This window comes from Budorcas taxicolor, chromosome 6 (genome assembly GCF_023091745.1).
Source record: "Budorcas taxicolor isolate Tak-1 chromosome 6, Takin1.1, whole genome shotgun sequence".
NCBI lineage: Eukaryota > Metazoa > Chordata > Mammalia > Artiodactyla > Bovidae > Budorcas > Budorcas taxicolor.
This window is the reverse complement of record NC_068915.1, coordinates 98238555-98253826: the sequence shown is the minus strand read 5'-3', so window position 1 is coordinate 98253826 and position 15272 is coordinate 98238555. Positions and strand designations below refer to the sequence as shown.

Below are 15272 nucleotides of genomic sequence, written 5' to 3'. Positions count from 1 at the left end.
AATCATTAGAACACAGCAATCTAATTATACAAAAATGCACAGATATGTTCCTTCAAATTCTTTATTTCCAAAATGCACTATAATTTCTACAATTCCTTAGACAAGCTGCCATCTAGTGTAATTCCATCTACAATTCCTTAGACAAGCCTTCAGGAGATAAATTCCATGGAATTGAAGACAAATTCCATTCCATCTAGTGAAGTGTTTGACATTTTGACCATGTTGAACCCTAAATCAGATGGGCACAATATTGTTTCTATACATTATTTTTGGAAAACACATACAGCCTAATTCTTTTAATTAAATCAAGGGTTTATTTCTTCATAATTTCATTGCCATTGCTTCCACAGAATTCTACTCCCCTATGAACCCCATGTCTTAAAAAATTCTTAAAATTCTTAACTCACATGAAAGGGGTTTTTGGGACAAAGGAAAAACACACAAAAAGAAGCAAGGACTGGTCAGCTCGGTTGATTCAGGAACTCACTTCTAACAAAAACTAAGGGAGTGTGTCTTTACTATGGAATTTTCTGAGCCTTTATTACTAGACATTATTAGTAGCATGTGGTGACTCCCAAGCTTATATCACAAGGGAGGTTTTTTTTTTCATGAATTACTAATTGGTTTTTAGCAGGAAATAATGTTTTAAGGAACATACTTTGAGAACCAAAGTTAGAATAAAGTGCTAATGAAATCTCAAACATAGGTTTAACTTAACCCCAGGTAGTCCAATTAGCCCCCCTCTTTTTTTTCTTAAGACCATTTAAATACCATGGGCAACCACTTTTAAATGCATACCTTTAGAAATACCCTGTAAGAACACACAGATGAACCAGCATGGTATGACTACAGTGAAAAGTCATCCAGAACTCAGAACGCTACTATTTTGCATAAAGGACAGAATTATGAACAATCCAAGGCCCAGAAAATGCACTATTCTGGGTATATTTCAAATTCAAGTTGTGTAGAAACATATCTACCCAATCTGGATATTTTAACCATCATAATGAAAAGGGAGACTTACCGACAGAAGCTGAGTTTTTAAGGACTGATTGCTTTGCAACTCCTGTTTCAATTCGTAATGTGGCCCACTGTTGAAAACACAAGAAGTTATGAATGCAAAATGTGCCACAGACAGGACACAACATAGTTAAACCATGCTTAAATAACATGAAATTAATCATTAAGCCCTCATGCTATCTGAATTGAAGAGATACCCCACTGAATCTCTGATATAATAGCATTCCAAGTCCCAGGTATACTCATATTAGTTACCAATAATTCCCAAATAAAAATGAGGAAAAGATCATGTTTACCTTATTAAAACTCTCACACACACCTGGTATCCAATAAATTACTCCTTGAAAAGGTCAGGAAGTATGAAGGACAAGAGTACAGACTATAGCATCAGCTCTGTCTGGGTGTAAAATTACTTAATTCCTCTCAGCCTCAATTTCCTCATCTGTTAAATGAGGATAATAGTTCCTATCCCATAAGGTTGCCATGAGGATTAAATGAGATTAATACATGTAAAGACATAAACACAGGACACAAAGAGTATTATTTTCATAACAAATTAGGCATTTAAGGATGAGACATTCTCCAAGATGCCTAACTGCCTATATCAGACAGAAGCTTGCAGCAGGACTATTGCGAGACTTGGAAAGCTGGAAAGGAATCCATGAAGTCACTGAGGAGACTGGTGAAGACATATACACACTGCTATACATAAAATAAATAACTAACAAGGACCTGCTGTATAGCGCAGGGAACTCTACTCAATACTCTGTAAATGGCCTATTTTGGGAAAAGAATCTAAAAATGTGAAAAAAAATATATATATATATAACTGATTCACTATGCTATACATATGAAGCTAACACAACATTGTAAAGCAACTATATATACACCAATAAAAAATTTTAAAAACAACAAAGAAACAAAAGTTTAAAAAAAAAAATCTGCCCATGAGGTCAGTTACCTACTAAGATAAAGAAAATATTATGATTAAGAGGAACCAGTTTTGAGAGAATTTAAGAACAGAAAAAATTAACTCCCAGAAATATAGCAAGGTGTGATTTGCTCTTTTCTTTTTTATACTTTTTTTATATATTTCCCAAATCATCTACCATTAACATCACAGTTCAAGAGCAGCAAGTGAACTCTTTTGACAGCATTCCAGAAAACCCAATGGCTACCATCTTCAGTTGAGAAAGGATCAATTAAAATATCATCTAGATAATTACAATTCTAGAAGCTAACAGTGCCTAAACTGACTCGGGGAGGGAGGAGAAGAGCAAAACAAGAAGTGAAGGTCACTGTAATAATTATAATTAAGAGTTCAGCACCTTTGAAGGGGCAAAAAGACAGGATTTGTTAAGCATGTCAAGGCAAAAACCTCAGTTATTGGGACTTTCCTGGTCGTCCAATGGTTAAGAGTTCACCTTCCAGTGCAGGAGACTCGGAGTTCAACCCCTGGTTGGGGAACTAAGATCCCACATGCTGCAGGGTAACTATGCCTGCATGCCATAACTAGAGAGCTCAAGCACTCCAACTGCTGAGTCCACAGGAAACAAGAGAATCCTGCGCACCTCAACAAAGACCCAGCACCCTTGCAAAATACAAACAAATGAAAAAACACACTTCAGTTATTGCAGGGCTTGAAGGGATTAAGCAGAAGGATAAAAGGGTTGTTTTTTTTTTTTTCTTAAAATAAATAAGAAAATAAGTGTTAGAGAATAAATAACCTAAAACATATACATAAAGGTCAAGAAGTAGGGCATAACCTGACTGTATCAGGACCCTTGCACCACATCCCAAACAGCAAAGCAGGAACATGCCATTTGTGCCTAGAAAACAGCCTATAAATAGATGCCTAATCTTCCCAGCTTCAAGCGGCAAGTTGCAAATGATAACAGGCTCGGAGTCTTAATTTGGTTTCGTCCTTTTCTCCCCCTTGCTGATCTCAGGCAAGAATTCTCAAATTCTGGACTTTTATGCTCCCATCTTGTCTCAGTAGAGGTGAAGGTTTATTTCCGTGTGTGTGTGTGTGTGTGTGTGTGTGTGTGTGTGCGCTTTGTGACCACACACGAGGTCCAGTGCTTTGTGACCTCATAGACTGTAGCCTGTCAAGCTCCTCTGCCCATGGGACTTCCCAGGCAAGAATCCTAGAGTAGGTTGCCATGCCCTCCTTCAGGGTTCTTTCCAACCCGGAGATCGAACCCATGTCTCCAACGTGTCTCCTGCACTACAGGAAGATTCTTTCCTGCTGAGCCACTGGGGAAAGGTTTTTCACTTTACAGTCTTAGTACCTATCATTGGTTGTTAAGTAGACTAAAGATATGATTAAGATAAAATTTTGTAAATAAACATTCATCCTTATCTTGGAGCTCTTTTTTTTTTTAATGTGGGCATGTGCTTTTGAGTATTATATAAGTGGGAATTACCTTAGACTAGGACAATCAGTTCATGCTGACAGGATGGAAAATACCGGTATCGCATGACTGTTATGAGCTGAACTGTACAAATTCATGTGTTAAATGAATTTGTACCTAACCCCCAGTACCTCAAAATGTGGCTGTATTTGAAAACTGAGTCTTTAAAGAGGTGACTAAGTTAAAAAGAAGCCCTTAGGGTGAAGCCCTAATCCAGTATGACTGGTATCCTTATACAAACAGGGAGAACTAGGGACACGTATACACAAGACAGACCATCCAGGTCACTACCTATAAGACGGCACCATCTACAAGCCCAGGAGAGAGGCCTCAGAAGAAATCAAACCTGCTGACACCTTGATCTTGGACTTCTAGCTTCCAGAACCATGAGGGAATAAATTTCCATGGTTTAAGCTACCGAGTTTATGGGATTCTGCTACGGCAACAAACTAATATGGGTACTCTGCTCCAGTAGCATGACGTGCTCCAAAGAACTCCATGTCTGTCATCACCCAAGATTTAGAACAAAGCCCCTCTCCTAAAATGCTAGCTCCAAAGTCTGTCTTCCAAAACACACTTACTGTGTTCAAGACGAGCACAGTTTTTTGCTTTTGCTTTTAAAGACTTTATTTATTTAGCGGTGTCTGGTCTTAGTTGTGGCACATGGAATCTAGTCCTCTGACCAGGGGTCAAACCTAGCCCCCTGCATTGGGAGCAAGCAGTCTTATGCACTGGACCACCAGGGAAGTCCTGACAACTTTCAGTCAGGTTGTCATTTCACTTAATTTCAAAATCCTCTTGAAAGAAAATAAGTAGCTGTCCACAATTCATAGTAAAGAAATGGGTAAGCCTAATGTTTCAAGCTTGGGCCAAAATTTGCAAAAACGTGACACTATCAGCTAGGCAATTCAACTTCCAGTTTCCATGCTAAAAAGGCACGTAATAATTAACTAAGGAGAGGGAAAGGAAAAAGGAAAAAATGAACAAAATTGTAGCTCAGAGGGTTAAGTGTCTGCCTGCAATGCAAGAGACCTGGGTTCGATCCCTGGGTTGGGAAGATCCCCTGGAGAAGCAAATAGCAACTCCAGTACTCCTGCCTGGAAAATCCCATGGATGGAGAAACCTGGTAGGCTACAGTCCATGAGATTGCAAAGAGTTGGACCCGACTGAGCGGCTTTACTTTCAAAAGGTTAGGCCTACTCAATGGCTGGCCATCAACTGTAGCAAAATAAAACGGTCTCTTGGCAGAGTAAGAACTCAGGCTCTAGATTCAAGTTAAATGCTGATTCTACCACTGACAGCTGTATGCCACTGTCCAGTCAACTCACCTCTCTGAACCTTCTCTCCTCAGTTTATCAGTGGGAATAACACACCCTATCCCAGAGAGGTGCTGTGGAATGAAGTTAAGTAAGAAGCACATTGCTTTGGTAGTTTTCTTTTATTATCACTTAATGGCTCAGCGGGTAAAGAATCCGCCTGCAATGCAAGAGACACAGGAGCCGCGACTGGATCCCTGGGTGGGAAAGATCCCCTGGAGGAGGGCATGGCAACCCACTCCACTATTCTTGCTTGGAAAATCCTATGGACAGAGGAGCCTGGCGAGCTACAGTCCGTGGGTCACAAAGAGTCAGACACAACTGAGCGACTAAGCGCACTCTGTCATTAACAGTCATGGCCTTCTAGAAGATTTACTGTATTTCCAACACCAGGGGTAATACCTGAGTGTTATAACAACAGAAATGTTAACCGTCTGAAAATTATTGACCAGAAAAATAACCAGTGAATGGAGGAGATGGTAAGGGAAAGAATAGTAACTAAAATACAAGGCAGGAGTAGTCTGCTCTGAATATGTGTGCTGACCCATCAGATCTGAAGGTAGATTAATTCTTGGCTACATAAGAGCAAACACACACACACACAACCAATGAGTGTTCCAATCCAAACTCCACTAAGATTTGAGCACCTAGTGTATATTAAGGGCTTTCATTCACTTCTCCTCATTCAATCTGCACAATAACTCTGTGAGCTATATTCCTAAATACACAGGAAGAAACTAAGGTGGAGATGTTTCAATGACCTGCCCAAGGTTACAACGCCAGAAATTTGGAGGCAGCTGTTCATGTGTCCAACTTATTCTTCAAAAGTTGAGGGGAAAATTAAGTCCATTAACATTTATTTTTATCTATCTATTGCTTGCTGGATGGCATTACGGACTCGATGGATGTGGGTCTGGGTGAACTCCAGGAGATGGTGATGGACAGAGAGGCCTGGTGTGCTGCGATTCATGGGGTCGCAAAGAGTCGGACACGACTGAGCAACTGAACTGAACTGATTGCTTGCAATATCTGGTTAGATTCAGCAATTTATGTATCACTCCCCTGTATCTTTTTCTCCATTAATCCTATAGTCTCTTTCCATTCTTTATTTCCCTCTAATTGTAAACTTCAGGCCAACAAATAACAGTCCTTAGGCCAATTAATAACAAGCATCATTAACCCTTCCTGGTTGAAAACAGCATAATTCAACCTTTAATCCATGCTCCTGTTTGATAAACATAAAAAACTCATATTCTCTTCCAGAGATCTAAATATATATTAATACACCCTACCAGACAGATGGACTATGCATTCCCTCAGTCAGAAGTTTTACTTTTCATAGTTTGTACTCCTAAAACAACTTTCTCCAATATAAAGTCATAATATTGACACATCTACTTCCTAAACATTACTATATACCCCTAGAAAATCACTGGTTTAGAGGGACTTCTCTGGTGGTCCAATGGCTGACTCTGCGCTCCCAATAGAGGGGGCCTGGGAGTTTGCATGCCATGACTTAGCCCTGGCAAAGCCAAATATATAAATAAATAAAAATAAAAACTACAAAGAAAACAAACAGAAGTGAAGAAAATCACTGGTTTAGAGAATCACTCACTTACTCTATGATAAGAATTCAAGCCCTGTTTTTCAAGTAGTTTGCCATATCAAGGACTTATGAATACACATAAAGATATTCAGCAATGCAGAAGGCAGCATTCAGCAGGTACTTAATAAATAATTATTACCTGAACTGGAAAGCTAAGAAGAGTCCTCAGCTGGCTGAGTTATTTGACAACTAGTTGTTTTCATAGTCAGCTCTTCTGAAGATTACCCCCTAACACTGCAACTTCCAGAATTTGAGTTTATGGTCACAAAAAAGCTACCCATTGTCAAGAAAACTTATCAAAGTAAACACACAATGTATAAAACTAAACAACCTTTTAAAATGGTATGTAAACTGTAATCAAGGAAACCTGAGAAATACTCAATTCTAATTAAAGAGTCCAAAGAGGGATTTCCCTGGTGGTCCAGTGGCTGAGACTCCAAGCTCCCAATGCAGGGGGCCCAGGTTCAATCCCTGGTTAGGGAACTACATCCCACACGCAGCAACTAAGAGTTCGCATGCCGAAACTATTAATAAAAAATCCCACATGCTGCAACGAAAACCAAAGAGCTCACATGCCACAGCTAAGACCCCTCGCAGCCAATTAAATTTTTTTAATTAATTAAATTAAATTAATATTTTTTTTAAAGAGTCCAAACAATATTCTTGGGGCTGTGTGTGCACTCAGTCTCTATGTTCAACTCTTTGGGACCCCAAGTACTACATATATAGCCAGCCAGGCTCCTCTCTCCATGGAATTTTCCAGGCAAGAATACTGGAGTGGGTTGCCATTTTCTACTCCAGGGGACCTTCCTAACCGAGGAATCGAACCCAAGCTTCTCAAGTCTCCTGCATTGGCAGACAGATTCTTTTACCACAGGGCCACCTGGGAAGCCACATATTCTTGGGACTGGAAAGTAAAAGAAAGAAACCCCAGAGTCAGTTGAGAATATACTAAGGAATAATGAGCAACAGAAGGTCTGGACCTTGAATGGACTTTAACAAAGAGTAGGGTATTTGTCCAAATATAAAAACGTTTTAATATTAAACAATCAGCACAATCTTTAAGGGAATTATTCCCATAGTTGGCAGAAAAACAATCCACTATACCAACCTCCGCCTAACAAATGTCTTTCAAACACCAGATCCAGTCCTGGGCTTCCCTGATGGCCCAGGGCCCTCTATTAGTTAATTGAGAACTCAACTAGTTCTCAATTAATTTAGAATTAAATTAATTCTAAACCTGTGCACTGCAACTACTGAACGGGCACACAGTAGGACCCATACTCCACAATAAGAGAAACTTTCCCTGGTGGCTCAAAGGTTAAAGCATCTGCCTGGAATGTGGGAGACCAGGGTTTGATCCCTGGGTAGGGAAGATCCCCTGGAGAAGGAAATGGCAACCCACTCCAGTACTCTTGCCTGGAGAATCCCATGGAGGGAGGAGCCTGGTAGGTAGGCTACAGTCCATGGGGTCGCAAAGAGTCAGACACAACTGAGCGACTTCACTCACTCACATGCTGCAACTGAAGAACAGCCCACCTACTGCAACAAAGACCCAGCAGCTGCAAGAAAGACCCAACGCAAATACAGGAAAAGAAAACTGGCATTCCTGAGTTCCACTAACAAGGAGTACATCTCTGAAATCTCTTCAAATCTAGATGGACAAAAATTAAAACTTGAGGCCCTGCCACACTGAAGGTCAGATCCGGGACTGGAGGTATCTCTTCAAAGTGTAGAAGTTCTTTGCCAAGCTAACAGCAACTAGAGGGCTTCCCCGGTGACTCAGTGGTATAAAGAATCCAAGAATTGTGTTCAGTCCCTGGGTTGGGAAGATCACCTGGAGGAGGAAATAGCAATCCACTCCAGTATTCTTGCTTGAAAAACCACATGGACAGAGGAGTCTGGCAGGCTACAGTCTATGAGGTCACAAAGAGTCAGATACTACTGAGCATGCAAGCACCCACGCACGCTACAGGGAAGGGCAGGCCAGGCTCCTTGACGTCTCTCTAGCTGTACCTGACTTACGCAAGCATTCAGGAGTCAGCACCTGGGAGTGTGCGACTTACTCTATTCTCACTTGGAGTGTCGGTTCCAAAAGATATTACTATGTGGGAGAGCAGTTCGGTCATTTCAGAGTTCTAAGAGTGAACACCAGCTGAAAATAGTCATCTGCTACAGGGAGATGATCTAAGGCAAGAGGCAGCTAGGAAATTCACATCTCTAGAAATTCATTTGTGACCATGTCCAAAGTGTGACGTCAACAAGGAAGATTTGAGACTGAAATATCTCCCAAGTAGAAACAACAGAACTTTTAAAACATGAGGACTGACGAATAGTCAAATATAACTTAAAGACTAGACAGAAAATCAACCATAAAGTGCAACAAAAATGTGCGATAAAACAGATGAGTAGGTAGAAGAGATTTGCAGGAGATTAGTTGGTGCTTGGGGAGAAGGCAATGGCGCCCCACTCCAGTACTCTTGCCTGGAAAATCCCATGGACCCAGGAGCCTGGTGGGCTGCAGTCCATGGGGTCACTAAGAGTCCGACACGACTGAGTGACTTGACTTTCACTTTTCACTTTCATGCATTGGAGAAGGAAATGGCAACCCACTCCAGTGTTCTCGCCTGGAGAATCCGAGGTACGGCGGAGCCTGCTGGGCTGCCGTCTATGGGGTCGCACAGAGTCGGACACAACTGAAGCGACTTAGCAGCAGCAGCAGCTGGTGGATGATCAACAGGTAATCTCCAGGTAGGAGATAAAAGATTAGAAATGTGTATCTGAAAGCCACTCTCCTGGCTGAGGGAGAAGAGCAAATAAAGCCAAGCCGTGGGCAGACAGAGAATCAAGGGCAGAAAAATGAGAACCCATGTAAGAAGGTACTGTAAAGAATCCACCTATCAATGCAGGAGACACGGAAGACTCAGGTTTGATCCCTGGGTCAGGAAGATCCCCTGGAAGAGGAAATGGCAAGCCACTCAGTATTCTTGCCTGGGAAACCACACGGACAAGCTACAGTCCATGGAGTCACAAAGAGTTGGACACCACTGAGCAGGCATGTAGGCACATTAGAAGCTTCCTTCTGTAGCAGCTAGAGAAACAGGCATGTAAGATCCTCAGGGATAGAACCCGTGTCTCTTGCAGTGGAAGCATGTAGTCTTAACCACTGGACCACCAGGCAAGTCCCAATAATATTATTCTTTTAATAGCAGCAAACATTACACAGCACCTAACATGTCCAGATACCAATCTGAAGTGCTTGACATATTTTAACTCACTCAACTCACTTAACAACCCTATGGAAGTAGTTCTTATCGTTACTACTATCTTATAGATAAGGAACATGAAGCATAAGAAGTAGGTGAGTTCCCTGTTGAGAAGCAGAGCTGGGATTTTGGTACCAAGTCAAAGCAAATCTGTACCCAGTTTGCACTATTAACGTTTAGGCTACAGGCCCTCACTTCAGTTAGACTACAGTCTCCACTGCTAGATTCAAGCAAACCACTGAACTTCTCAGAGTTTCAGTGTCCTTACCTGTAAAGGGGGGGATAACATTTGCTCTCCCTACATCTGATGAGAGCCCACAGGGAACCCTCCATGACTTAATAAAACCCTGTATGAACGGCCAGTTACAGTTGTTTCATCAGGGCCACTCCCATCTAACACCTTTCTTTGCAAAATTTGGAAAACAGGAGGGTAGGGAGAGCTGAAGTCAAAAAAAACATTGATTTTCAGTGACATGTCAAGTGCTATTGGTTAAATTTCCATGACTCCTAAAATATAATCAGATTTCTTTCTACCATCCATTCTTATCTGGGGCATAAACTTGATGCCTTTCTAGACGGGAAACCTTAGTCCACAGAAGGACCTCTGAAACCTGAGGTTGTACAAACTAAGGAGAATGAGGTGGCGGCTGCCTCGCTTAAAGAACATAAAGAAATACCGGTGATAAAAAAAAAGGCGGTCGCGTTGTTATTGAAGTGAAGTGAAGTGAAGTCGCTCAGTCGTGTCCGACTCTTCGCGATCCCATGGACTGTAGCCTGCAGCCTGGTAAGCTACAGTCCATGGAATTCACCAGGCAAGAACACTGGGGTGGGTTGCCATTTCCTTGTCCAGGGGATCTTCCCGACCCAGGGATCGAACCCAGGTCTTCTCATTGCAGGCAGACGCTTTAACCGTCTGAGTTACTAGGGAAGCGTTGTCATTGAGACGAGTAAAAATCATCATCATAATAACAGGGAGTGAGGGTCTTTCTACCTCCAACCACAGCAACAAGGTGGTCCAGTGGTCTCAGGATCCCTCCAACTCTGCAGGAGAAGCCGGGATACGGCCGAGGATAAACTAAAACGCACCTCCTTCCAGACCACTGACCTTCCTCCTGGTCTCCTGGCGTCTCCTCGGCTCTCAGCTCTAACCTTGTTCCCCATCGCCCCGGGTTCCCCGCCCCGCCCCCGCCAAAGCCCTCCGAGGAGGAAGCGCAGCATCGCTCCACGGACTCACCTCTAAAGTTTTCACCAGGATCTTCATGTAGATCTCAGAGATGCCCAAAGACACCCCAAAGGCCGAAGGCAGGAGTATGAGGCCGAACACCAGAGTCAGCCAGGCGTAAAGGATCTGCCCGGCCAGCTCCGCGCCATCCATGGCTCGGCGCACCCTGACGGGGGTCCCCGGAGGAGGTCCGAGTGCGATGGCCGTCCCTGTCTCCAGGTAGTCCGAAGGCAACTCCGGGAGCAGCAGCGCGGAGCCGGGCTCCCAGGACTCAACGCCGCCGCCTCCCGGCACTCACCTCTGCGAGGGTAAAAAGAAGGAAAAAAAAAAAAAACTTTCAGAAGGACAGCAATTTCCTTCCTTCCTCTTCGGGCTCCTCCTCGCCGCGGCCGATTAACTCTCTCTGAGCCAGAGGCCCAGGCCCCCCGCCGAAGCCGTCGCCTGGAGCGCAGACCTGGGAGCGAGCGCGGAGACACGCGAGCGCGGCGGGGAACCGGCTCCACCCCGGGTCCGATTTCCGCTGGGTGGCGATTGCGACAACTCCAGCGGTGACTCACGGAGGCCCTCCGGGACGAGGATCCCGAGGCGCACCGCACCGCACCGCACCGCCGCGGACCTGGCGCCCGGCCGAGGACTGCACCGCCGGCGGGCTGCGCGCGGACGCCGGGAGTCCCTATTTCTGCGTCCTGCCCCGGCCCCACCTCCTCCGCCACCCAACGGGGAGCCTCCAGGCGGGATCCACGCGGAAAGCGCCGCAGCCTCCGGGAGCGGCCTCCCGCCTTCGCCGCGCCCCGCCTCCCAGCACTCTCGGCGGAGGACCCTTTGGGAGCAGAATTTTCATCTGCAAAACGTTAGCCTTTTCTCAAGCCCAGAATGGACTACCGATGGGTCCGGGACGCTTGAGAAGGTCCTATTTGGGTATAAAACGACCTCTCGGCCGGGCTTTCAAGGCGGGGGGCGGGGGAACGCCTCGGTTCCTCAGCTTCCAGGTCTCCCACACCTCCTTCTCCCCCCGCCCCCCATCACCTCCCTCTACTGCTGAGCCGCTGGGGAGAGACCTAGCCCATCTCCGGAGGGGAAAGCTTTTCACCGACCGCTCACCTCGCTCACCAGCCGCGGCCCTGGCACAGAAATCCTTCCGCCCAGGGTGGCTCCCATCCTGGGGCAAAATTCCGACCACAGTTCCCCTCTCCTTTCACCCCCGACTCAAGGCACGGAAACCGCAGAAGAACGCCGGGCCCGCGCTGGCTTCACCCCGCTGACGCGCGCTGCCAGGGAATTCAGTCCCCGCACCGCCGTCTGGCTGGCCCTCCTTCGAACAACCGTGGAGGGGTATTGACTTCACTGCGGTTCAAGCCTTTTAGAAACCTGATCAGTTTTTAAGAATAAGCCGGAGAAGGGATGTTGAGACTGTGTAGTAGATGAGAAAATCAGGCTCCCCGGGATTTCCAGGTCGTCACTGAATGAGACCAAAAATCTCACAGCAGTCTCTCTTGGGTGTTATTTCAAGCTGTAAAAACGGGGAGGGCAAGAAAAACTGAATTCAGAGGGTTGATCGAAAATACTGCCAAGGAGGCTGCCGGGGCCTAAGGTGTAGCGGAACCTAGGAGTGGAAGGAAGGAGAATCCCCCAGCGAAGAATGTAAATATTCGGCCTTTGCACCTTTCTTCTGGTGGGTATCACAACCCCTTAACCTCCCACCCCCCCACCCCGCCCCCCCCACCCCCCGCCCCGCACCGCACCACCACTAAGAAGGAGCAAAGAAATGTAACTGGGTCCTAAAATTCAAGTTATGAATAAAGAAGTTTCACGCGCTTGGCTTCTCAACATTAAACCTCTGTTTGGTCTGCCATTTTATGAAAACAAGAAAAACAATTGCCGAAATCCTTACGAAGTCCCTGCTGGAAACAAACACATATTTAATCCAAATCCTCATAGATTATTTTGACTCAACACTATACATTCAAGCAAAACTCTTAAGCGCTCCTTTTATTTCCTCAAAGGAAGATGACTAAGGAACTCTGAGCGATTATACCGAAGTTTACCCAACAAGTCCCAGTGCAGGCAGCTTTGTTTAAGGATGGACTTTTTCTACCCATTGAGACCCAAAAGCTGAGCACCCACAATCTCCAACGATTTCTGTTGCTCATGACCAAATTTCATGAGCTGGGTTTGCTTCTTTTGTTTTGGGGGGCTTTTTTTTTTTCCCACGGAAGAAGTATTGTCCCACAACAAAGTGGTAAAATGGCTATGATCTCGAGAGACCTCTGCCTGCAGCAGCTTGAGAAGGGGCTTCGGTTCCCTGCCAGAGATGGATGCCGTCCTCAGTGACAACACCCTGGCTTCTCAGCTTTGCAGAAAATAATTCCCATTAAAGAAGGCAAGTGGTGAAACAAGTAAAGCCTTTGTTAGGAGGAAAAGAATAATGTGGATGAACACACAAGCGGGCTCAGAGAGTCACTGAGTTGCACCCTCCTGGCAGTTTTAATTACTTTTATGGGGCATTTCTTCCCTGTTTCCTCTGGCCAATCATTTTGATTTGCCTGGTCCTGCAACCATGTGTGCAGGCTCATTTCTTAGCAAAAATGGAGTCTAGTGAAGAGGCTCCTGTGTAGTTGATTATCACTTACTATGAGGTGACGCCCCCTCCCTTTTTGGCCACCAAGGAGCCTTTCTGCGGATGTGTGATCTGGGAGGTCTCTTCGACTTGGAGAATAAGGAATATGCGGTCTTCCATGTTTTATCTGGACAAGACCCAGCTTCCTCCATCGTTCTGTTTTTATAGAATTTCTGCTATTACAGAGTTTCTATCCAAAGCCTGGGGCTCATCTATCTCCTGCCTCAGCAATAAAGTAGAATTTGAAGGGTTTCGACTCCAGCACACAAATTTGAACAATTCATTTAGTCTTCTGTGCTTCAGTTTTCTCATCAGTAAAATGGATTCTTTTTAGGGTCAAATGTGATGATGAGTGTGAAATCATTTAGTAACAACAAAGCTCTATGTAGACATTGAAGGGGGCTTCAATGAGAGATATGAAAGATCATCTTTTTCTTGCCTGAAACACAGGAACCAAGATAGGCTCACTTTTGCAGTGATGGGGGAGGGAGAGGGGAGACAAGACATAGCAAGGGGTCTCCATGCTTTCTCAGCCTTCTCACTTCACTCCTTTCCTTGCACACCCTAAGGCTCTATCATTTAAACCTAGGAAGGATACTCCCTCCCGTGCTACACTTAAGACTCCCTTCACTGTCTTAGGGCTGCCATAACAAATTACCACAAACATAGTGACTTTGGTGGTGGTTTAGTCGCTAAGTCATGTCCAGCTCTTGCCACCGCATGGACTGTAGCCCACCAAGTTCCTCCGTCCATGGGGTTCTCCAGGCAAGAATACTGGAGTGGGTTGCCATTTCCTTTTTCAGGGGATCTTACCAACCTAGGGATTGAACCTAGGTCTCCTGCATTGCAGGCAGATTCTTAACTGACTTAGCCACCAAGGAAGCCCCCTAGTGACTAAACATAAATTTATTCTCTCAGGTCTAGAGGCCAGAAGTCTGAAATCAATGTGTCTGCAGAGCCAAGCTCCCTCCAAAGGCTCCAGGGGCAAATCGTTCTCGCATCTTCCAGCTTCGTGGGTACTTCTCAGTGTTCCTTGGCTTGTGGCAGCATACCTGCTGCCTCAGTCTTCAAATGGCCTTTTCTTCTCTTATAAAGACACCCATCACCCCGGATTTAAGGCTCACTCTAATGCAGGATGATTTCCTTTTAAAAAATATTTCATTATTTATTTATTTGTTTGACTACTCTGGGTCTTAGTTGCAGCACCCTGGATTTTCCATCTTCAATTGCAGCACGTGGGATCTTCAGTTGCAGCACGTGGGACCTTTACTTGCAGCATATGAGATCTAGTTCCCTGATCAGTTACTGAACCTAGGCCTACTGCATTGAGAGCTCAGAGCTCAGCCACTGGACCACCAGGAAAGTCCCCAGAACAATTTCATCTTGAGATTCTTACTTGATCATATTTAATCTGCAAAGAACTTTTTTTCCAAATGAGTTCATGTTCACAGGTTAGAATTTGGGCATATCTTCTGGGAGGCTACAGTTCAACCCACTACTCCTACCATATCTATAAACCAGGGTTAATAACACCTCTCTGGGCAGGTTGTTATTGGGATTTGAGTAATCCATTTAAACTTTAGCTGATAGTAAATACTCAATAATGAGGTTGTTCAGGACAATTCTGTCTTTACCTGTTCTGCCATATATTTTTAATAACACTTCCTTTCACTCTCAAAAAATGTCCTGGTTTGAGTGATAAATCCCACGGTTCCCTTATGTAATTTCTAAGCTCCCTTCCAAGTCCTAAGATATTAAACTTTTTGATGAAACTGTGAAGTCCATGCATGACTCCTTGTCAACACCTGAGG

General features: G+C 44.5%; 1 protein-coding gene across 1 annotated transcript in view; it reads right to left on the bottom strand.

Moving 5' to 3' along the window:
- The window catches only part of GPAT3 (glycerol-3-phosphate acyltransferase 3), a 64604-nt gene extending 53126 nt beyond the window's left edge, over positions 1 to 11478 (bottom strand). Inside the window, exons 1-3 of the mRNA XM_052641732.1 lie at positions 11299 to 11478; positions 10857 to 11144; positions 1025 to 1091 (exon numbers count right to left, since the gene is read on the bottom strand). Coding sequence (XP_052497692.1) covers positions 1025 to 1091; positions 10857 to 10997 — 208 coding nt within the window. The 5' untranslated portion in view covers positions 10998 to 11144; positions 11299 to 11478. The remainder of the gene's footprint in view (positions 1 to 1024; positions 1092 to 10856; positions 11145 to 11298) is intronic.
- Between the last annotated feature and the right edge of the window lie 3794 nt (positions 11479 to 15272).